At 45.9% G+C, this 14,785-nt stretch overlaps 1 protein-coding gene across 35 annotated transcripts in view; it reads left to right on the plus strand.

The window, feature by feature from the left end:
• GALNT9 (polypeptide N-acetylgalactosaminyltransferase 9) overlaps positions 1-14,785 on the plus strand; it is a 236,812-nt gene that overhangs the window by 146,406 nt on the left and 75,621 nt on the right. The window contains exon 1 of one of the 35 annotated variants that reach the window (XM_044440817.1): positions 11,840-11,866. The exons of the other annotated variants lie outside the window; for them this stretch is intronic. Within the exon in view, the coding sequence (XP_044296752.1) occupies positions 11,843-11,866 (24 nt within the window). The 5' untranslated portion in view covers positions 11,840-11,842. Of the gene's footprint in view, positions 1-11,839; positions 11,867-14,785 lie in introns of those variants that run through there. 35 annotated transcript variants of the gene reach the window in all.

Consider the following 14,785-nt stretch of genomic DNA (forward strand, 5'->3'; position numbering starts at 1 on the left):
GAGGGGGGCTCAGACTCAGAGCTCCTGGGCCCCTGGTCCAACCCTCTGATCCCTGTGCCATGCGGGCTCACAGATGAGTAGTTCTGCCACAGACAGGGCATGATGCTGGTCCTGAAACAATTCCATGCCCCTCGTTGGCTGAGGCTGTGCTGCATCACAAATCATGGGCCTCCATCTCTCCTGCCTTCTGTCTTTTTAAACTAGAAGAGGGAGCCGACGGGATTGGCCCAAGACGGTTTGCTCCGGGACGGAATGGCTACGAAGCTCCTGCCCTTATTCCACATACACCCAGCATCCCACAACATACAGTTCCACATCGGTCAGCAATGGCATGCCAGGGGGCTCGTTGCCTGGCCAACACAACTCTGTTCCCTGTTCCCATAGTGCTCATTCCATTGTCCAGCACGTGCAGTCTGGGGTGGGAGTTTCATTCTGCCAAATAGTGTGCCTGGCCCTGGGTGGAAAGCTCTTTTGGCACAGTCTCCTGGGGACGGTGGATTTGCTTTTCCCACAACTTGGCCCACGAATCACGGGCAAATCAAAGTGGTCCCTGGCAGCCAAATTGTGTCTCCTGAAACTCAGTTCTCCTGACTGGAGGGGGCTGCTGCGGGGAGTAGACAGGTGTCTCTTGAAGTGTTGTGTTAATCATTTTTGTAAGCCACCTGGCTTGGCCAGCATGGCCAGACCTGACTATTTAATGCATGCGAAGGAATAAAGGACGCTCTAGGAGAGTTTCCGTGGGTGCACTGCACCAAAGCTGCAATGGAGTGACATCCCCTGGTTATTTGGCATTTTTCAAGGAAATGCGTCTAAGGCAACTGGAGACTCTTTCCAAGATTGCCTCTGCAAGACCTGGAGAAACAGTGAAGTTAAACCCACTAAACTTGTTAAAGTAATCAGTTATGGGTGAGGTATTAGGGTATTTGAGAATGGCAGCTTTTCAATTGCCAGCTAAATAGCAGCTGAGAGATTTATGCCTGTGGGTCCAAGCGCTGACACAGGCTTTAGCCAATGTGTTCCGTGCAGATTACTATGGGATTGCTTTCCTTCCCCAGCAGGTCTGCTTGGCTTCTCTGCTTACAGCCCTCCCTTGCTCTCCGAAGCCGAGATTTTATGCTTTCCTGGTGCAGCATGGAGCAGTGAAGGCTGCTGGTCCTGATTACCCTTCTATCTCCAGGGTCAGAGACAGTGCGCCTAAGCATGCCAGTTCCAGGGAAACATGGATGGGAGGGTGGGCTGCACTCATGTCAGGCTTATGGGTTTCCCATAGTTGCTCATGGTTGTGCACAGAATGCCGGGTTTGAGAGCCTCCGGACTTGGCGCAGCTGGGCCCTTGGTTATGCCCTTGGTGCTTGGAGCCAGGGTGTGGAACCTCAAGTTCATTGGCCAAAGGTGGCCTGCAGGAGGTTCCACCCTCTGTGGCTGCTCACACGAGCAAGGCCCTTTCTCTGGCCACATCCCTTGCTCCGCATGGCCAATCTAGTGGTGGTCTCCCAGTGTTTCGTACCCAGCTTCATTCTAAAAGCAACGAAGTTCAGTTTTGGGCACTAAGGCTTTAAGCTGACGTGGGCTGAGATTTATTGATATTTTGGCAGATCCTTGGACTCTCCCCATTTCACCTTCAACACACCACATCACAGGAATGCACCCCCCAAAACTCATCTGCAAATTAATTTGGCCCTTGTCCTGAAAGAGATCCAACAGTCCTGTGTCATATCATCTTTTTAAAGGAAGGCGTTCATTCCTAACACAGCTCATTAAACCTGAGTAATGCATGCCAAATACTGCAATGCGTGAAACTCACAAGAGGCAGAAAATAAAAGCAGTACAAGCAATAAGACTGAGCAAAGAGGGGTATCAGATGCTTTCCTCTAGGAACAGCTTTCCACAAGCAGGGGGCTGCCACTGAAAAGGCCCTGAAACATTTGCTTCCAGCTACTTTTTCCTAGCTTTCCCATGGTTGCAGAAGAGATTGGAATGAATCAATTTGGAATGACGGGCAATTCTGAACAACAGGTGAATTAGTCAAGCTCAGGTAGAAATGTAAAAAAAAATCAATTTCAGTTTTTTGTGTCGGCAAGTTGGAGGTGCTTGCTGACAGAGCGGTGCTCATCTTGTCTGGCTGACTGAATCTGGATGAATATTTTCCCTGGGCAGAAGTGACAGGGATGCTAATTTGCTGCACCACAGAGCCTTCGAGCCGGCTCCCTTGGGGCATTTTAATTAAACTGAGCAGGCCAACTGTATCACCTTTTGAAGTCCAACTTTATTTCATGCAGCTCCCAGGGGTCACTTTTCATGGACCTGCCATGGCAGTTGCTTGTCTTGGTCCGTCTGAATACATGTTGTCTCAGGCGAATAACCTGTTTGGAGATCCTGCACAGCTTTTCAGGGGCAAGAGTAATTTTCTGGCCACTGATCTTTAATCAAAATGTGGAGGCTTTCATGCAGGAAAAAAGCAACTTGCTGCAATTCTTGCAAGTGGTACTTGCTTCCAGGTGTAAGGGAAATGGGAGAACATTGTGTTGCAAAGGGGTAGACAAGCAAGTGATCTCTGTAAGCACTAAGAATCCGGCAAACACAAGCTGATGCTCCTTTCATCTCATTTCCCATATCCAATGCATTTTGATTGCATCTGAACAGAGAAAATGTGCACCGTTTCCCCCAGATGAGTGCAGAATTGCACACAGAGTGAAGCAGGGGCATGCTGGATGTTTCAAATGCCAATGCAATTTGCAAATGTGCTGGGAGAAGGGGCTCTCCTGCCCATGTTCACCATGGGTCAGAAGCAGGATGTGTTGGCGTGATCTGTGAACATAAACGAAATTCACTAGTGCTGCAACTAATCCAGAATGTTGGGTACCAGACTGGAAGCTGCCACTGCCTGGATGCTTTAGGGTTGAAAATGTGGGTGCATCTATATTCCTTTTGGGGTCAAACTGGGCATGATGTCAAAGGCATCCCTTAAAGAGTCCTTTAAGGGATGCCTTTGTTCTCTTTATTGCTATCAACTGTCTCTTTATTGCTATCAACTGTCCAGGGTGGGGAAGAAAGTTTCTGTTGGCGGAAACCCCCTTTCCAGGGTGGAGGTTAACTTTTTCCTTCTACATTAATGCCACAGCGAGGATCCCACCCATCCACAGTGGCTGTCAACCCTGGACCTACTAAGGGGATTTTGTAAGGCTAATCCCCACTGCAATTAATTAATTAGTTTTTAAATCAATCAATTAATTGATCAATCCAAGGCTAATCCCCACTGCAGTTTCTGCTCCAAAGGGGAGGATGAGCAAGGAATCCCTTTGGGAACATTGGCTACCGACAAGATAGCAAGAGGATTCCTGTGACTTAGCAAGCTGTGTCCTCTCCCATTGAGTGCTTCACTCACTCTGCACCATGCCCAGTGGGGAGAAGGTACAGGGCAAGGAGCTAGTCCTCACCCAAAGTTGTGTGCAGAGAAGCTCCAGGTGGCTGTCATTGTTGGCTATGTCTGAAGCACCCCTTGCCAGGTGCAGCTGTGGATTCCTCTCGCCCAGGGAAGAGCAGATCCGTGCGGATTTCATAGGAACTGTTAGTTGCTCTAACATTCTTTGGTCCTCGTTTGCATTAGCACAGTGCACATTTCGCACAGAAGCACTCGGGTTAATGCACACAAACCATCATTCACATTAATTGCAGGGTCTTCATGCACAGGCATGCACGGACACAGTGCACCTCGGCATCGAGCCTGCCCCCCCCCCCCCAAAAGTGAAAAGCCACTCTGCACACCGACAGAATCCATGTGACTCTGAACCAGCTGGTTGCCTGCTCTTCTTAGCACTATCCCCATCCACTTGCACAGAGCAGGCCCGGCCCATTTAATTCAATGGATCTACTGGAAGTTCAATGAAGATTGGATTCAGCATGATGGTCCAATGTGGAGCTGCTTGGCTTTTGTGGCCAGCAGAAGTTAAAACTGCACATTTCACATAGCTATTTGAAAACTGCACAATGGTTATTGTTTTCAAATGGCCATTTTGGCTAATGGGCAGGATAGAAATCAATTAATAAATAAAACTGAGCTTGCATGATCCCACCTCACCCCCAAACTGGCTCCAGCCAGAATACCTGGCACAGGTGAGAACAGTTCCTCTGTGTTCCTTTTTTATCTCTGGTTTTAGAATGCTGAGCCAGCCTTCCGAAGAGCACTGAGGTAGGCAGGTACAACTGAAAAAGAGCTTTCTGTTCCCAGACCGTTCATTGCTCTACTTGGCAAATGGATGCTTGGGATGCGGATTCTGCTGCTCTCATTCCTTGCACACCTTGCGCCTTTGGACAGTTCTGATAATTGATGGCTTGTGGCAAAGAAAAGTAATTGGGCAGAATCTTAAGGGTCAAAGATTTTTTAAAGGCGTTCCACTGTTCTTTACATTTTAGGTTTAGCTTAGTTTTTAGCTTAGTTTCGGGGTTTAAAAACTTGGTGTTTTTATTCATTTTAAAGCTCCTGCTTATGGGGCAATCAAGGGTGTGAAGCCATCCCCAAGTCTGGCTGGAAGTAACTGGAAATGAGCAAATTTATGCCACCATGTTTTAGAGAATGTTGGAATGGGAGGTGCCCACCTCTGGCTCCGGGCACAATGCAGGAAAAGACAACCTGGCATCTGCCCAGCCTTCTGTGCTCCAGGAATTTGTCTGGGCCACATTCTTAAGCAAACATGCCCCAGTTGTATTTCTTGGTTTCAGGGTGACTCCTCCACTTCCAGCAGCGGAATGGACAAATGGCACCTTCCATGCATGGCCCTGGTGGCCCTTCCGCCAGATGGATGCCCTCCGGCTTCGTGACTCCCAGTCATTCTCTCCATGCAGCCATCTGTCTGCACCGGGATGAAGTCTGGGCTCTGTCATGGCCAAAGCTAGCTATCTGAGATCGAAGAACACAAATCTTAGCCCTTGGGGTCTCCTGCCTCTACCCCGTCCCCGGAAGCAGCCTTCTCACCCCCTCATCTTTAGGCAGCAGCATATCCCAGACATCCAACAAGACCGCCCAAGTTTTGCAGACTCTGCAGTGGGTCTTTGTCGCTCTTTGATGCAGGCTGTACTGCTCTGATTGAAGTGGGTGGCAGGCAGGAGTGTCTGAAGGCCCTGCACAGGATCAGCTGCCTGCCTTGAGGCACTAATTTATAGTCCCACTGTGTGGCTGCGGCACCCGGCTAATGAACGCTCCAGTGAGCGTCGGAGTGCTGAACAACAGAGATAAATGCCAGTGTGCAGGTGGGCCCGATACAGATCTAGCCCTTCTCTGTCATAAAGGGGGTGCAGGTGGGGGCTTGGATTGCTCTATGATTTTTTTCCTAAACAGGACTGGTTATACTCTGAGAACTGCCTCTCAGCAGGAGGTGGAAGGGCTGAAGCAAAGAGAAGCAGGTGCTGAAACCAATTTTTGCCACTCCTCATCTGAATGTTGCCCCGGATTTTGGGCATTCTAATAGCCCGGTTGTGTTTCCTGCAGCAGGACCCATGCATGATGGGACCCCTCTTGGTTCTGGTGCTGGATCCAGATCTAAAGTGGGTCCACTGAACTGATGAGTGGACTTACTGGCCCATCCCTTAAGATCAGGCCAGGAGACCCTCAAAGAGGCGAGAGGGAAGGCAGAGAGATGAAGGGCCCTAACCCTGGGATGCCACCTGGCGTCATCTCTGCTATTATTTTGCCACCAGGCAAAAATATTTCCTTCTAATATTTTTCTAGTAATTTATCCTGCCTTCCCTCTCACTGCTCACTTTGTTGTGATTAGAGTTAGGTGTGATTATAGTTAGATTCTAAATTTTGGCAATGAAGTTTTTATCTTCTATTTATTGTTCTATGTATTTTTTTTTTTTTTTACCTTTTGTTGTAAGCCACCTCGAGACTTCGGGAGTTGGCAGCATATAGATGGAGGTATAAATAAATAAATAAAATAGAACAGCCCTTTCAGCCCCCTGAAAATTAACTTGTAAAAGGGCAGAATTAAATGCTAAAAGTTATCTCAATCTAATTAATCAATGTGAAATACCATATGTGAGGGGATGGAGCCCTCCACACCTCAGAGTTACATCCCATAATTTTTTGTGTGCTGTGAAGCAATAAGCCCTCCATTTTGCCAGGCTTGCATTCCTCTTCTTTCTTTTCACCTGACCTTTTATTTCAGGCAGGTTCCAGAGGCCACTGCATTGTATCTGATTTGTCCTTAAATGCAAGCCACTTGTATAACCTTTCTGATCAATTCAAGCTAATTAAAACAGTAATTCACTGAGTTTTTAGAGCCAATTTACCTTTCCAGGATTGCGTGAATGCCAGCAGCGCAACTAATAATGAGGTAACGTCTTAGAGCCAATTAAGTGAAAATGAATCAGAAGAACCCATTAAGCTTGATAAAGGCCAGTAAGAAATAATGCAGGAGACTTTTCCCCTGTATGAAAACTTCAGAGCCAGAGAAGGAAGAATGAACGGTGTACCTTTGTGCTAAGAGAATATGTACTTCCTGCTCTTTTCAATGTATCATATCCAGGGATCCATCTAGCATTCCACTTCAAAGTTCCTACCGTCCCATCTCATGTCCATATCCGAGTAGAAGCTTTTTGTCCTTTTCTTTTAGCAGAAACATGAATGCATATTTTCATGTGTGTTTTTCCAAAAGGAAGCATCTCTTTTGCACATCTTTGAAATGTGGCTGCTCTTCTCCCATGGATGAAAGCATTCCTGTGCACTTTTTTCAAAATGTATGCATTTTCATGCATACTTTTCAAATGTGTATGTCTGTTGCCATACATATTTTCTCAAGTATGCATGCTTCCAGGTCAGCTACAGCGCAGAAACATTGATTGCACTGGCAGGCAATGGTACTTACCTTCAAGGATTTGGGCTGGTTGAACTTTTAAGCCAAATGACCCACCTCATCCTATAGTCATAATGGAAATTCCCTTTGGTTTGCCAATGTCTCCACATTTTTGTGATATTCTTTTCAGTTTAAAAAAGAAAGGTCTCAAAATGCACATAATGTGTATTTTAGGAGTTACGTGTACAAAAGGCATATTTTAAGAGACACTATATACAATTTTATTTCATGGGAAACTACCTATGCAAATTATGGAAAATATGCATTCTTAGTGCATTCATTAAGGAACAAGATACAGATTTGGAATGGAGAGGAGTTCTTTACCTATTTAGATGTCTGTCCTACATTTCCACTGAAAAATGGAGCTCAGGGTAGCTGTGCCTGGAGAGCTGCTACCAGTCGCATTACTAAACAAGGTGGGTGAATAGCCTGCTCAGTCGTAAGGGAATTCCCTATAATAGCCCTATAATATGCATGGGGATATCCTCTTGGCATTGCACTCTCTCTTGTGGATACAGACCTTGGAAGCAGTACGTCAATGCCTTTCCTGTCCGTATTGTGGGGTGGGGGGAGAGGGTAATGGAATTGTCACAGCCCCTTCCCCAGCCCCTCAGGACCAGTACAGAAAGGGTTAGGGTTACCTCAGTCTTGTGTGTGGGTGGGTGTGTTGGAGTTTTTATGCCCAAAATGCAGACATGCCCTGTGGGTTTTTCCAAGGAAAACTGCAGACCACTGACCTTACCAGAAAAACCTTTATTCTAAGATTGTATGATTTCTTTCCTAATGTTTTGAGTCTAAAACATCCTTCTTTTGACGCCACAAACACATTTGAGTTGGTGAGGCTTTTTTTTAACCACTGGGAGTCGTAGCTTGACCCCCACATTTTGGTATCTCCTTTAGGGTTCTTGGGTGCCGGAGGAGCTCAAGGCCAGCATGAGTGGTGTTTCCCCATAAAGCCGCCTGACCCCCAGTCAGGGCTGAGCACCAACTCCAGGCCTGTTTGTGTGTTGCTTGTTGTTCCATGAGAGACACTCAGACACTGAGCTTTTGTTCGCGCTAAGTGCCTATTAATACAGCTGACATTATCGGAGGAAAACAGAACAGTATTATTAGCGACTGTGAAACCTTTTCAAAGCATTATTCCTCATCCAAATAATTTACTAAATGGTTTGTGAGTGAAACTATTAATTAAGCATCCAGAATTGGGGGACTGCGTCTGTGTTGCTTTTTCTTGCTTTGCTATTTCAGTTGGCCTAATGGTGAAAGGAGGAAGAAAATGGCTTATGGAGAGAGGGCAGTTGAGACTCTGGATGGATTCACAGAAGAGTTGCAAGGGGACATGAAGGCCATTGGGTCCAACCCCTGTAGTTGCAGGACACCAGTTTATACCATCCCACTCAGAGGATGTCCAGTTTCTTTTGAATGCCTCCAGTGTGGGAGAGCCGACCACCTCTCCAGGCAGCTGGTTCCACTGTCCTATTGCTCTGACAGTGAGGAAGCTCTTCCTGAGTCCAGCCTGAATCTGGTAGTAACTTGAATTGATTATTCCATGTCCTACACTCTGGCATTAGCAGGAAGAGACCTTGACCTTCCTCTTTGTGACAGCCTTTGAGGTACTTCTAGAGGGATATCATGTCCCCCCTCATCTTATCTTTTCAAGGCTGAACATTCCCGGTTCCCTCAGTCTCTCCTCACAGGGCAGTGTTTCCAACCCTGCATCATTTTTGTCGCCCTCCACTGGACCCTTCCTAATTTACCTGCCTCTTTCTTAAATCTTGGTGCCCAGGGCTGGATTGCATGAGAGGAAGAGCCATTGTTAAGTGGCGGAGCTTATGTTGTGCATACAAAGAGTCCAGGTTGCATCCACGATCTCTGTGGGCAGGGCTAGGAAAGAACCTGTACAGTCTGGGATGTGGGCGGGAGGCTGTCCAGAGGGCAGGAAGAGGGTGCAGGATCACACCAGCCTTTGAGGGTCAGAAGTAAGCACTTAGTTCCCCACTGGAAATGTGGGCAGGCAGCTTCTCAACCTTCTCCGCCCACCTTGTGCTCAGGGGGATTCAGGAAACCAGGTTGATGAACTGCTCTCCGGGGTGAGGAGCCATTCCGCAACCATGGAGCACACCATGAACGTGCCTTCTCTCTCCCCCAGCCTCGGGGCCTGATGGCTTTTTGCTTGTTTTCTGCTGCTGGTGCAGGTGACATCAACCTGCCTGCCCTGGTGCATCCTGCACAATGGGCACAGAGTGATTCGTGGGCCTCGTGATGGGAAAATGGCAGCCACCATCATGGACAGATATATAAGGAAAACCTTCCTAGTGGCTCTCTTTCTAATGGGGAAGGGTGAGAAATAGCAGATATTTTCCCAGAACAAAATACCATCTGCAAAATTCCATCCCTGCCATGTTCTGTGTGGCTTTTAAGAAGTGATGCTACAGATGAAGCCTGTTTCTTAATCTTGTCCTGCTGTCTGAGACCACTGGCTGAACTCTGTGCTCAACTAGCATCTTCCTTTTTTCCCCTTCAGAATTTAAGTTATATGCAAATAATTTGCATTATTCCAGGACGGCATTCTTCTGCTAGCAACTGAACTCAGTATAGCTACAGTTCCATTTATTGTGCTGTTAGGAATGGATTTATTCTCAGCATTCATAAATAGCCACTAAAAATAAATAAATGCTGGGTTCTGGCCAGAACTGATTAGATTAGCATATTTTAATTAGGCCTTTAGATCTAGCAAACTTTTATTCAGCAGGAAGTATATTTATTTACATGTTAATTTAATATATTTACATGTGTTTAGGAATGGCATGAAGGAACAACACCACTTGTATGAAAACTCCAAACATGCATTTAATACATTTAAAATGTGGGTTTGTACAGTTGAGAATAAACTCAAATTCACTGACAGATTGAAAAAGATAGTCTTTGTGGAGCTACATGAGATCTAGGTGCAGGTTTCACCAAGCCTGTTTCTGCTTCAAAAGCCATCTGGCCCTTGCTTCTAAACTTTAGTGGGATGAGTGTTCTAAGATCCAAGATAACAACTGGGTTTCCTCTAAGAGGTGGAGACCCTGGGAGCATGGAGGGGTTCACACAACATGATAACACACACTCAAGATTTTACTATGGATGGAGCACAGGCTGTCTTTGAGCTGTGGGTTGTTCTTGAAACATGGGTTATTGTGTTGGTAGGATCCAGCTGAGATAGCAAGTCATGGCTCGTTGATCATGCAGAACTCATGAAGGGAACCGGTGGTTTGACATGGGGTTATGAACTGTGGGTTGCTCACCATGGTGAGTTATCTCGGCTGGGTTCAGACAACATGATAACCTATTGTTGAACAACCACCCGTGCTTCAGTGGCAACTGCACTCATTCCAAATTCAGCACTTGAGTGTGTATTGACATGTCTGAACCCAGTCACTGTCGGCTGGATTCAACACGTGGTTCAGAGCTTCTACATTCCTTGTTCTGTACAGCTAGTAGTACCATAAGTATCTCCAACCAGATGCTTGGAACAAGCTTAGCAAGAGGAAACCAGCTGGTGCTGCGCCTCTCTCTTTGTATGGTGCGCTTCTTTTAAACATCTGAAATCTGCAAGATTACCATATTTTATTCATTTCCATTTTTGCTCCTGTGTTCTGTGCCCTTAGTTGAAAAACCTGCAAAAATATCTTCTTGATTTTCCTTAGCATTCATCAATTTGAAATGACTGGGACTTGCTGATCATCAGCCTTGCCTTCCTGATGCTTCAGCCAACACCTCCCATCATCCCCATCAGTAGCAGCTGGTCAATGGCCACAGTGGGAATTATGGGAGCCACAGTCCAAAATTACCTGGACTAATTACAGACTTCCTTTCCTTTCTGCAATTTTAGACAACTCGAGTCCTATGTTCTTTTCAAAGTGGTGTGCATCTCCTGCAGACAAAAGCATGAAATCAAGCAATTTTCAAGGGTGTGTGCTTGTTAGGGCAATTTGCTCATTGGGTTGAATTTGTGAACTTTCATGGGATCAGTTTGTCAGTGAGTAGAATGAAAAGTGTCTGACATCGCAGGTCAGATCTGACAACCTCCATGTGTCCCTAATTGTTGCAGGATGCTACCTTAAACCATTCAAGCCTTGGTAGTATTTGTGGGCTGCCTGATTCTCAGCAAGCCAAATGAAGCGAATGTCATTTGGTCCCCAGACAACATGCTGGGCTGCCAGTGCCTTGGCATTTGGGCCAAGACCCTGCTTCACTCTGTGCCTGGCATCCCCTTTTGGGAAAGGCTGGCGCACAGGGAAGATCACTCAGCCAATATACCAGTTGGGTTGTCCTACATAGTGGCTGGGACCCCCTGCCGGCAGAATGGGGGAACTTCCGCAGACTGGATTTTCACTGTAGGCTGCAGGTCCCCCGCACCTGCCGTCAACCAACTAGCAAGGCCTTAATTTTGGAGCGGGGTCTTTGGCATGCCAACCTGGGTGTTCTACAAAGCTTCTCTTCCACCCATCACACTGTTAAGAGACCATTTCAGAAACACCATCCTGCTTACCCTTCTTTCCTCTCTTAGCCTTGCTGGGAATTGTAGGCTTTTTGCTCAGTCTGCGTAAGACTATACAACCTTCATCCCCCAAAGCCTGAAGTGCTGGACTGGAGTGTGAATGAGAAGTGAGATCCCGGTTTTTCTTTAGATACCGAAATCTAGTTGGCTAAATATATCAAGTGCATAGAACACTTACTTTCCCCAATTAGTCTATGCTACTTCATCATGTATAAATAGAATGAGAGCCATATGCAGCTGGCTTCCCTGTTTGTCTGTAGATACGGATTGGACTTTATCTTTAGCAACAAGCTTCTGTTTATACCGCTAACACATTGGCGCATTCAGTTGGAGTTTCTTACCATTCCTGTGCCCCCAAATGAGCTGCAAGTCACTTTCCCTGTGGGCAAGGCAACAAACCTATCTCTTGCAGAGCTCTGTCAGAAAACAGAGTCCGTTAAGCAAGATGGTTGTTTTCACTCTGTTGGTGGTATGTTTTTACTTGGTTTTAATTATATGTCCATCTGTTTGTTTATTCTTGTTTTATCAGTGATGGTAAGCTCCTCTGAGTGCCATTTTTGGAAAAAGGTGGGATACAAGTTAAATGAATTGATTTCCCACCAGCACTTTTGCAGGACCATCCCCTGAAATAGGGGACAATTCGGAAATTAGGGATAGAAGATTTTCTCAGTCTTTCCATTACATACCTTATGGGGTATTTGAAGTTTTGATGGAGTTCACCAAACATGAAATCCTGGGTTTGCAGAACTTGGCCGGCTTCATACAACCTGATACTCTACACTTGTGGGTCGAGTATAGGTTGTTGGTTATTGTTGAAGCGTGGGTTACTGTGTTGTCTGAATTCAGTTGCACTAACAGGCCGTGGCTTGTTAACCATGAACAACTCATGAAGAGATAGATTGTTGCTAAGTTGTGAACTGTGGGTTGTTCATCATAGTTTATTATCTTTGTGGGGTTCAGGCAATGTAGCAACCCACAGTTCCATAACAACCCCTTATATTGTCTATACCCTGTCATTGTGTTATTCCTTGGTCATTCTGTTGGAAGAAGATGGCTTTTCCCCAAATGAGGAAGGTCACACATTGTCAAATGGGGAAGGTAAAGTCTTCCTTGACGTCTCATTTGTTCTTTGCTTGTGGCTGACTGCAGTGAAAATGGATAGGTATCTAGATGCAATGAAATGGCTAGGATTTTGGCTATTGGGTGCTGCATAAATTATATTAGTAAAAAAACCCTTAATCACAACTTGCATATAGCTTCACAGCTTCCCCTATTCATCAGCAACGCCTTGCTCCAATTCCACGGCCTTATCCCTTGATAGCTCTACAACTTACCTCTTCCCTGTGCACATTTTGACAGAACCGTTATGCCCCATGGGGCCATGTGTGGTGTTTGGTGAGGGGCATGCATGCACCAAGCACCAACGGCGGTGTCCAGTTGTGTCTGTGCATCAGTGGGGTTGATCACATGTTTCCAGGAGAATCAACAGGGCTTGCAAGACAGAGGCCCATTGGTCTGTTCTGGCCCAGACAGAGGCATTTCTGCTGGTTTCTCGGTTACTTTCAGAATTAATTTGATGATGATGATGATGATGATGATGATGATGATGATGATGAAGATGATGATGATGATGATGATTTTAAGATGTGTGCTTGTTTGTTCCATGAATTGTGGTCCATGAATCACATTGCAAGTTCAGAAATGGACAGACTGACTTCAATTTGTGTTTGACTTCATGTTGAAGTTATGCGTTACATAAAACCAGACAAAAATGATCCAAAACACATTTCTCATGCATCTTTCTATGGAAGTTCTAGCACTGATTATGTACTGAGGACCAGTGTATCCTGTTCTGATGATGCCACATTTAAAATGGCTTTCGGAAACTGGAGTATGTTGAGAGGAGGCTGAGAAGGAAGGTGAGGGGCCTGGTCCCATAAGGAACGCTAGAAAAAGCTGGGTATGTTTACCCTTGATAAGGTAAGATTAAAGAGAGTCATAATGACAGACGTCAGGGTTTTTGCACAGAAGATGGAGCATTTTGACACGTTTGAAAGAGCTCGGTGTGCTCAGCCTAGAGAAGATTAAAGGAGATACCTGCAGACCACAATAATGGTCTGTAAATATCTCAAGGGCTAACATGATGATGATGATGATGGAACAGGCCTATTCTCTAGAGGGCCAGGGTTGAAACAGTGGGAGCAAGTTGCGAGGACGCAAGTGTTGGCTAATGATAAGAGCTTTCAACACGGAACAGGGTCACCTCTGCAGATAGAGGGTTCTTCTATACCAAAGCTATTTAAGTCGAAGCTGATCAGTCCTCCACCAGGAATGCTGTAGTTGTGGCTGAGGGCTGGATTTGGTGGCCTCCCTGTTTCCTTCCAACCTCATAATTCTGATCACTTCTTTGCACATTCACAACTCATCCCTAGATCCTGCGGCTGATGTTTGATGAACTTGTGTCAGTTAATTCTGACGGCAGCTAAATGGCCAGGTGGATTCTTGTTGGCAGTTGATAGCTGCAAGAAAACAACAGACAATCTCACCATGAGATTCTCAGAGTCTCTTTGATCCACTGGAATGCTTTGCATCTTTCTGAATTCTGGCTAATGTGCCTCCAACAAGCTGAGACTTGGCAACCACACAGAGCTGCCTCATTCTTCTGAAAAAGCTTCAGGGCTTTCCTCTCCCCCACAAGGCACACACACCTTCCTCCATTTTTATCATCATACAAATTCTGACTTGGGTCTATTTCCCCCCCCCCCCACCTCCAATTTAAAGTATACGTTGCTCTTTATAATATCACCCCACTGCCTTGAATAAGTAAAAAAAAAACAGTGGAAGCATTCTGAAGAGTTAAAAGCAAAGATTTGCTCACATTACCATTAAAAAGTAATTTTAGGTTCACCATTATTGGCAGAGCGGTAGCTTTTGATTTTTTTTAAGGTATTGAAATGGCCTTGCATTTGGGAGAAGCTGAAAAATGCTCTTTTTCGTTGCCTGCCGTGCTGTGTTCTTATTCTGGAATTGCATGCATCCTAAGGATTGCTCTTGGTGATGCACGACCTTCTTTGCCACCCTCCCTCCAGCTTACCTCAAAAAGCCAGCTCAGTATTACACATCTCTATCAAATATGTTTGTGGGGGGGAAACCCACCAGGGTGTTTTTGAGCCTTTGTCAGGAATACTCATGAATATGCATCTGATTTCCACACACATCCATCCACTACCAGTTGCCCCTGAGCCAGACGTTTAAAAAAGACCTGTGCATTGCCAGCAACAGCAAAGCAAGCAAGCAAGCAAGCAAAGGGAGGAAGAGTCCATAGATCATACAGTAGCAGAATGGAAGGGGCCCATCAGGCCGTTGGGTCCAACCCCCTGCTCAGTGC

The sequence above is a fragment of the Varanus komodoensis genome, unplaced genomic scaffold, assembly GCF_004798865.1.
Source record: "Varanus komodoensis strain SLA01 unplaced genomic scaffold, ASM479886v1 scaffold38, whole genome shotgun sequence".
Classification (NCBI taxonomy): domain Eukaryota; kingdom Metazoa; phylum Chordata; class Lepidosauria; order Squamata; family Varanidae; genus Varanus; species Varanus komodoensis.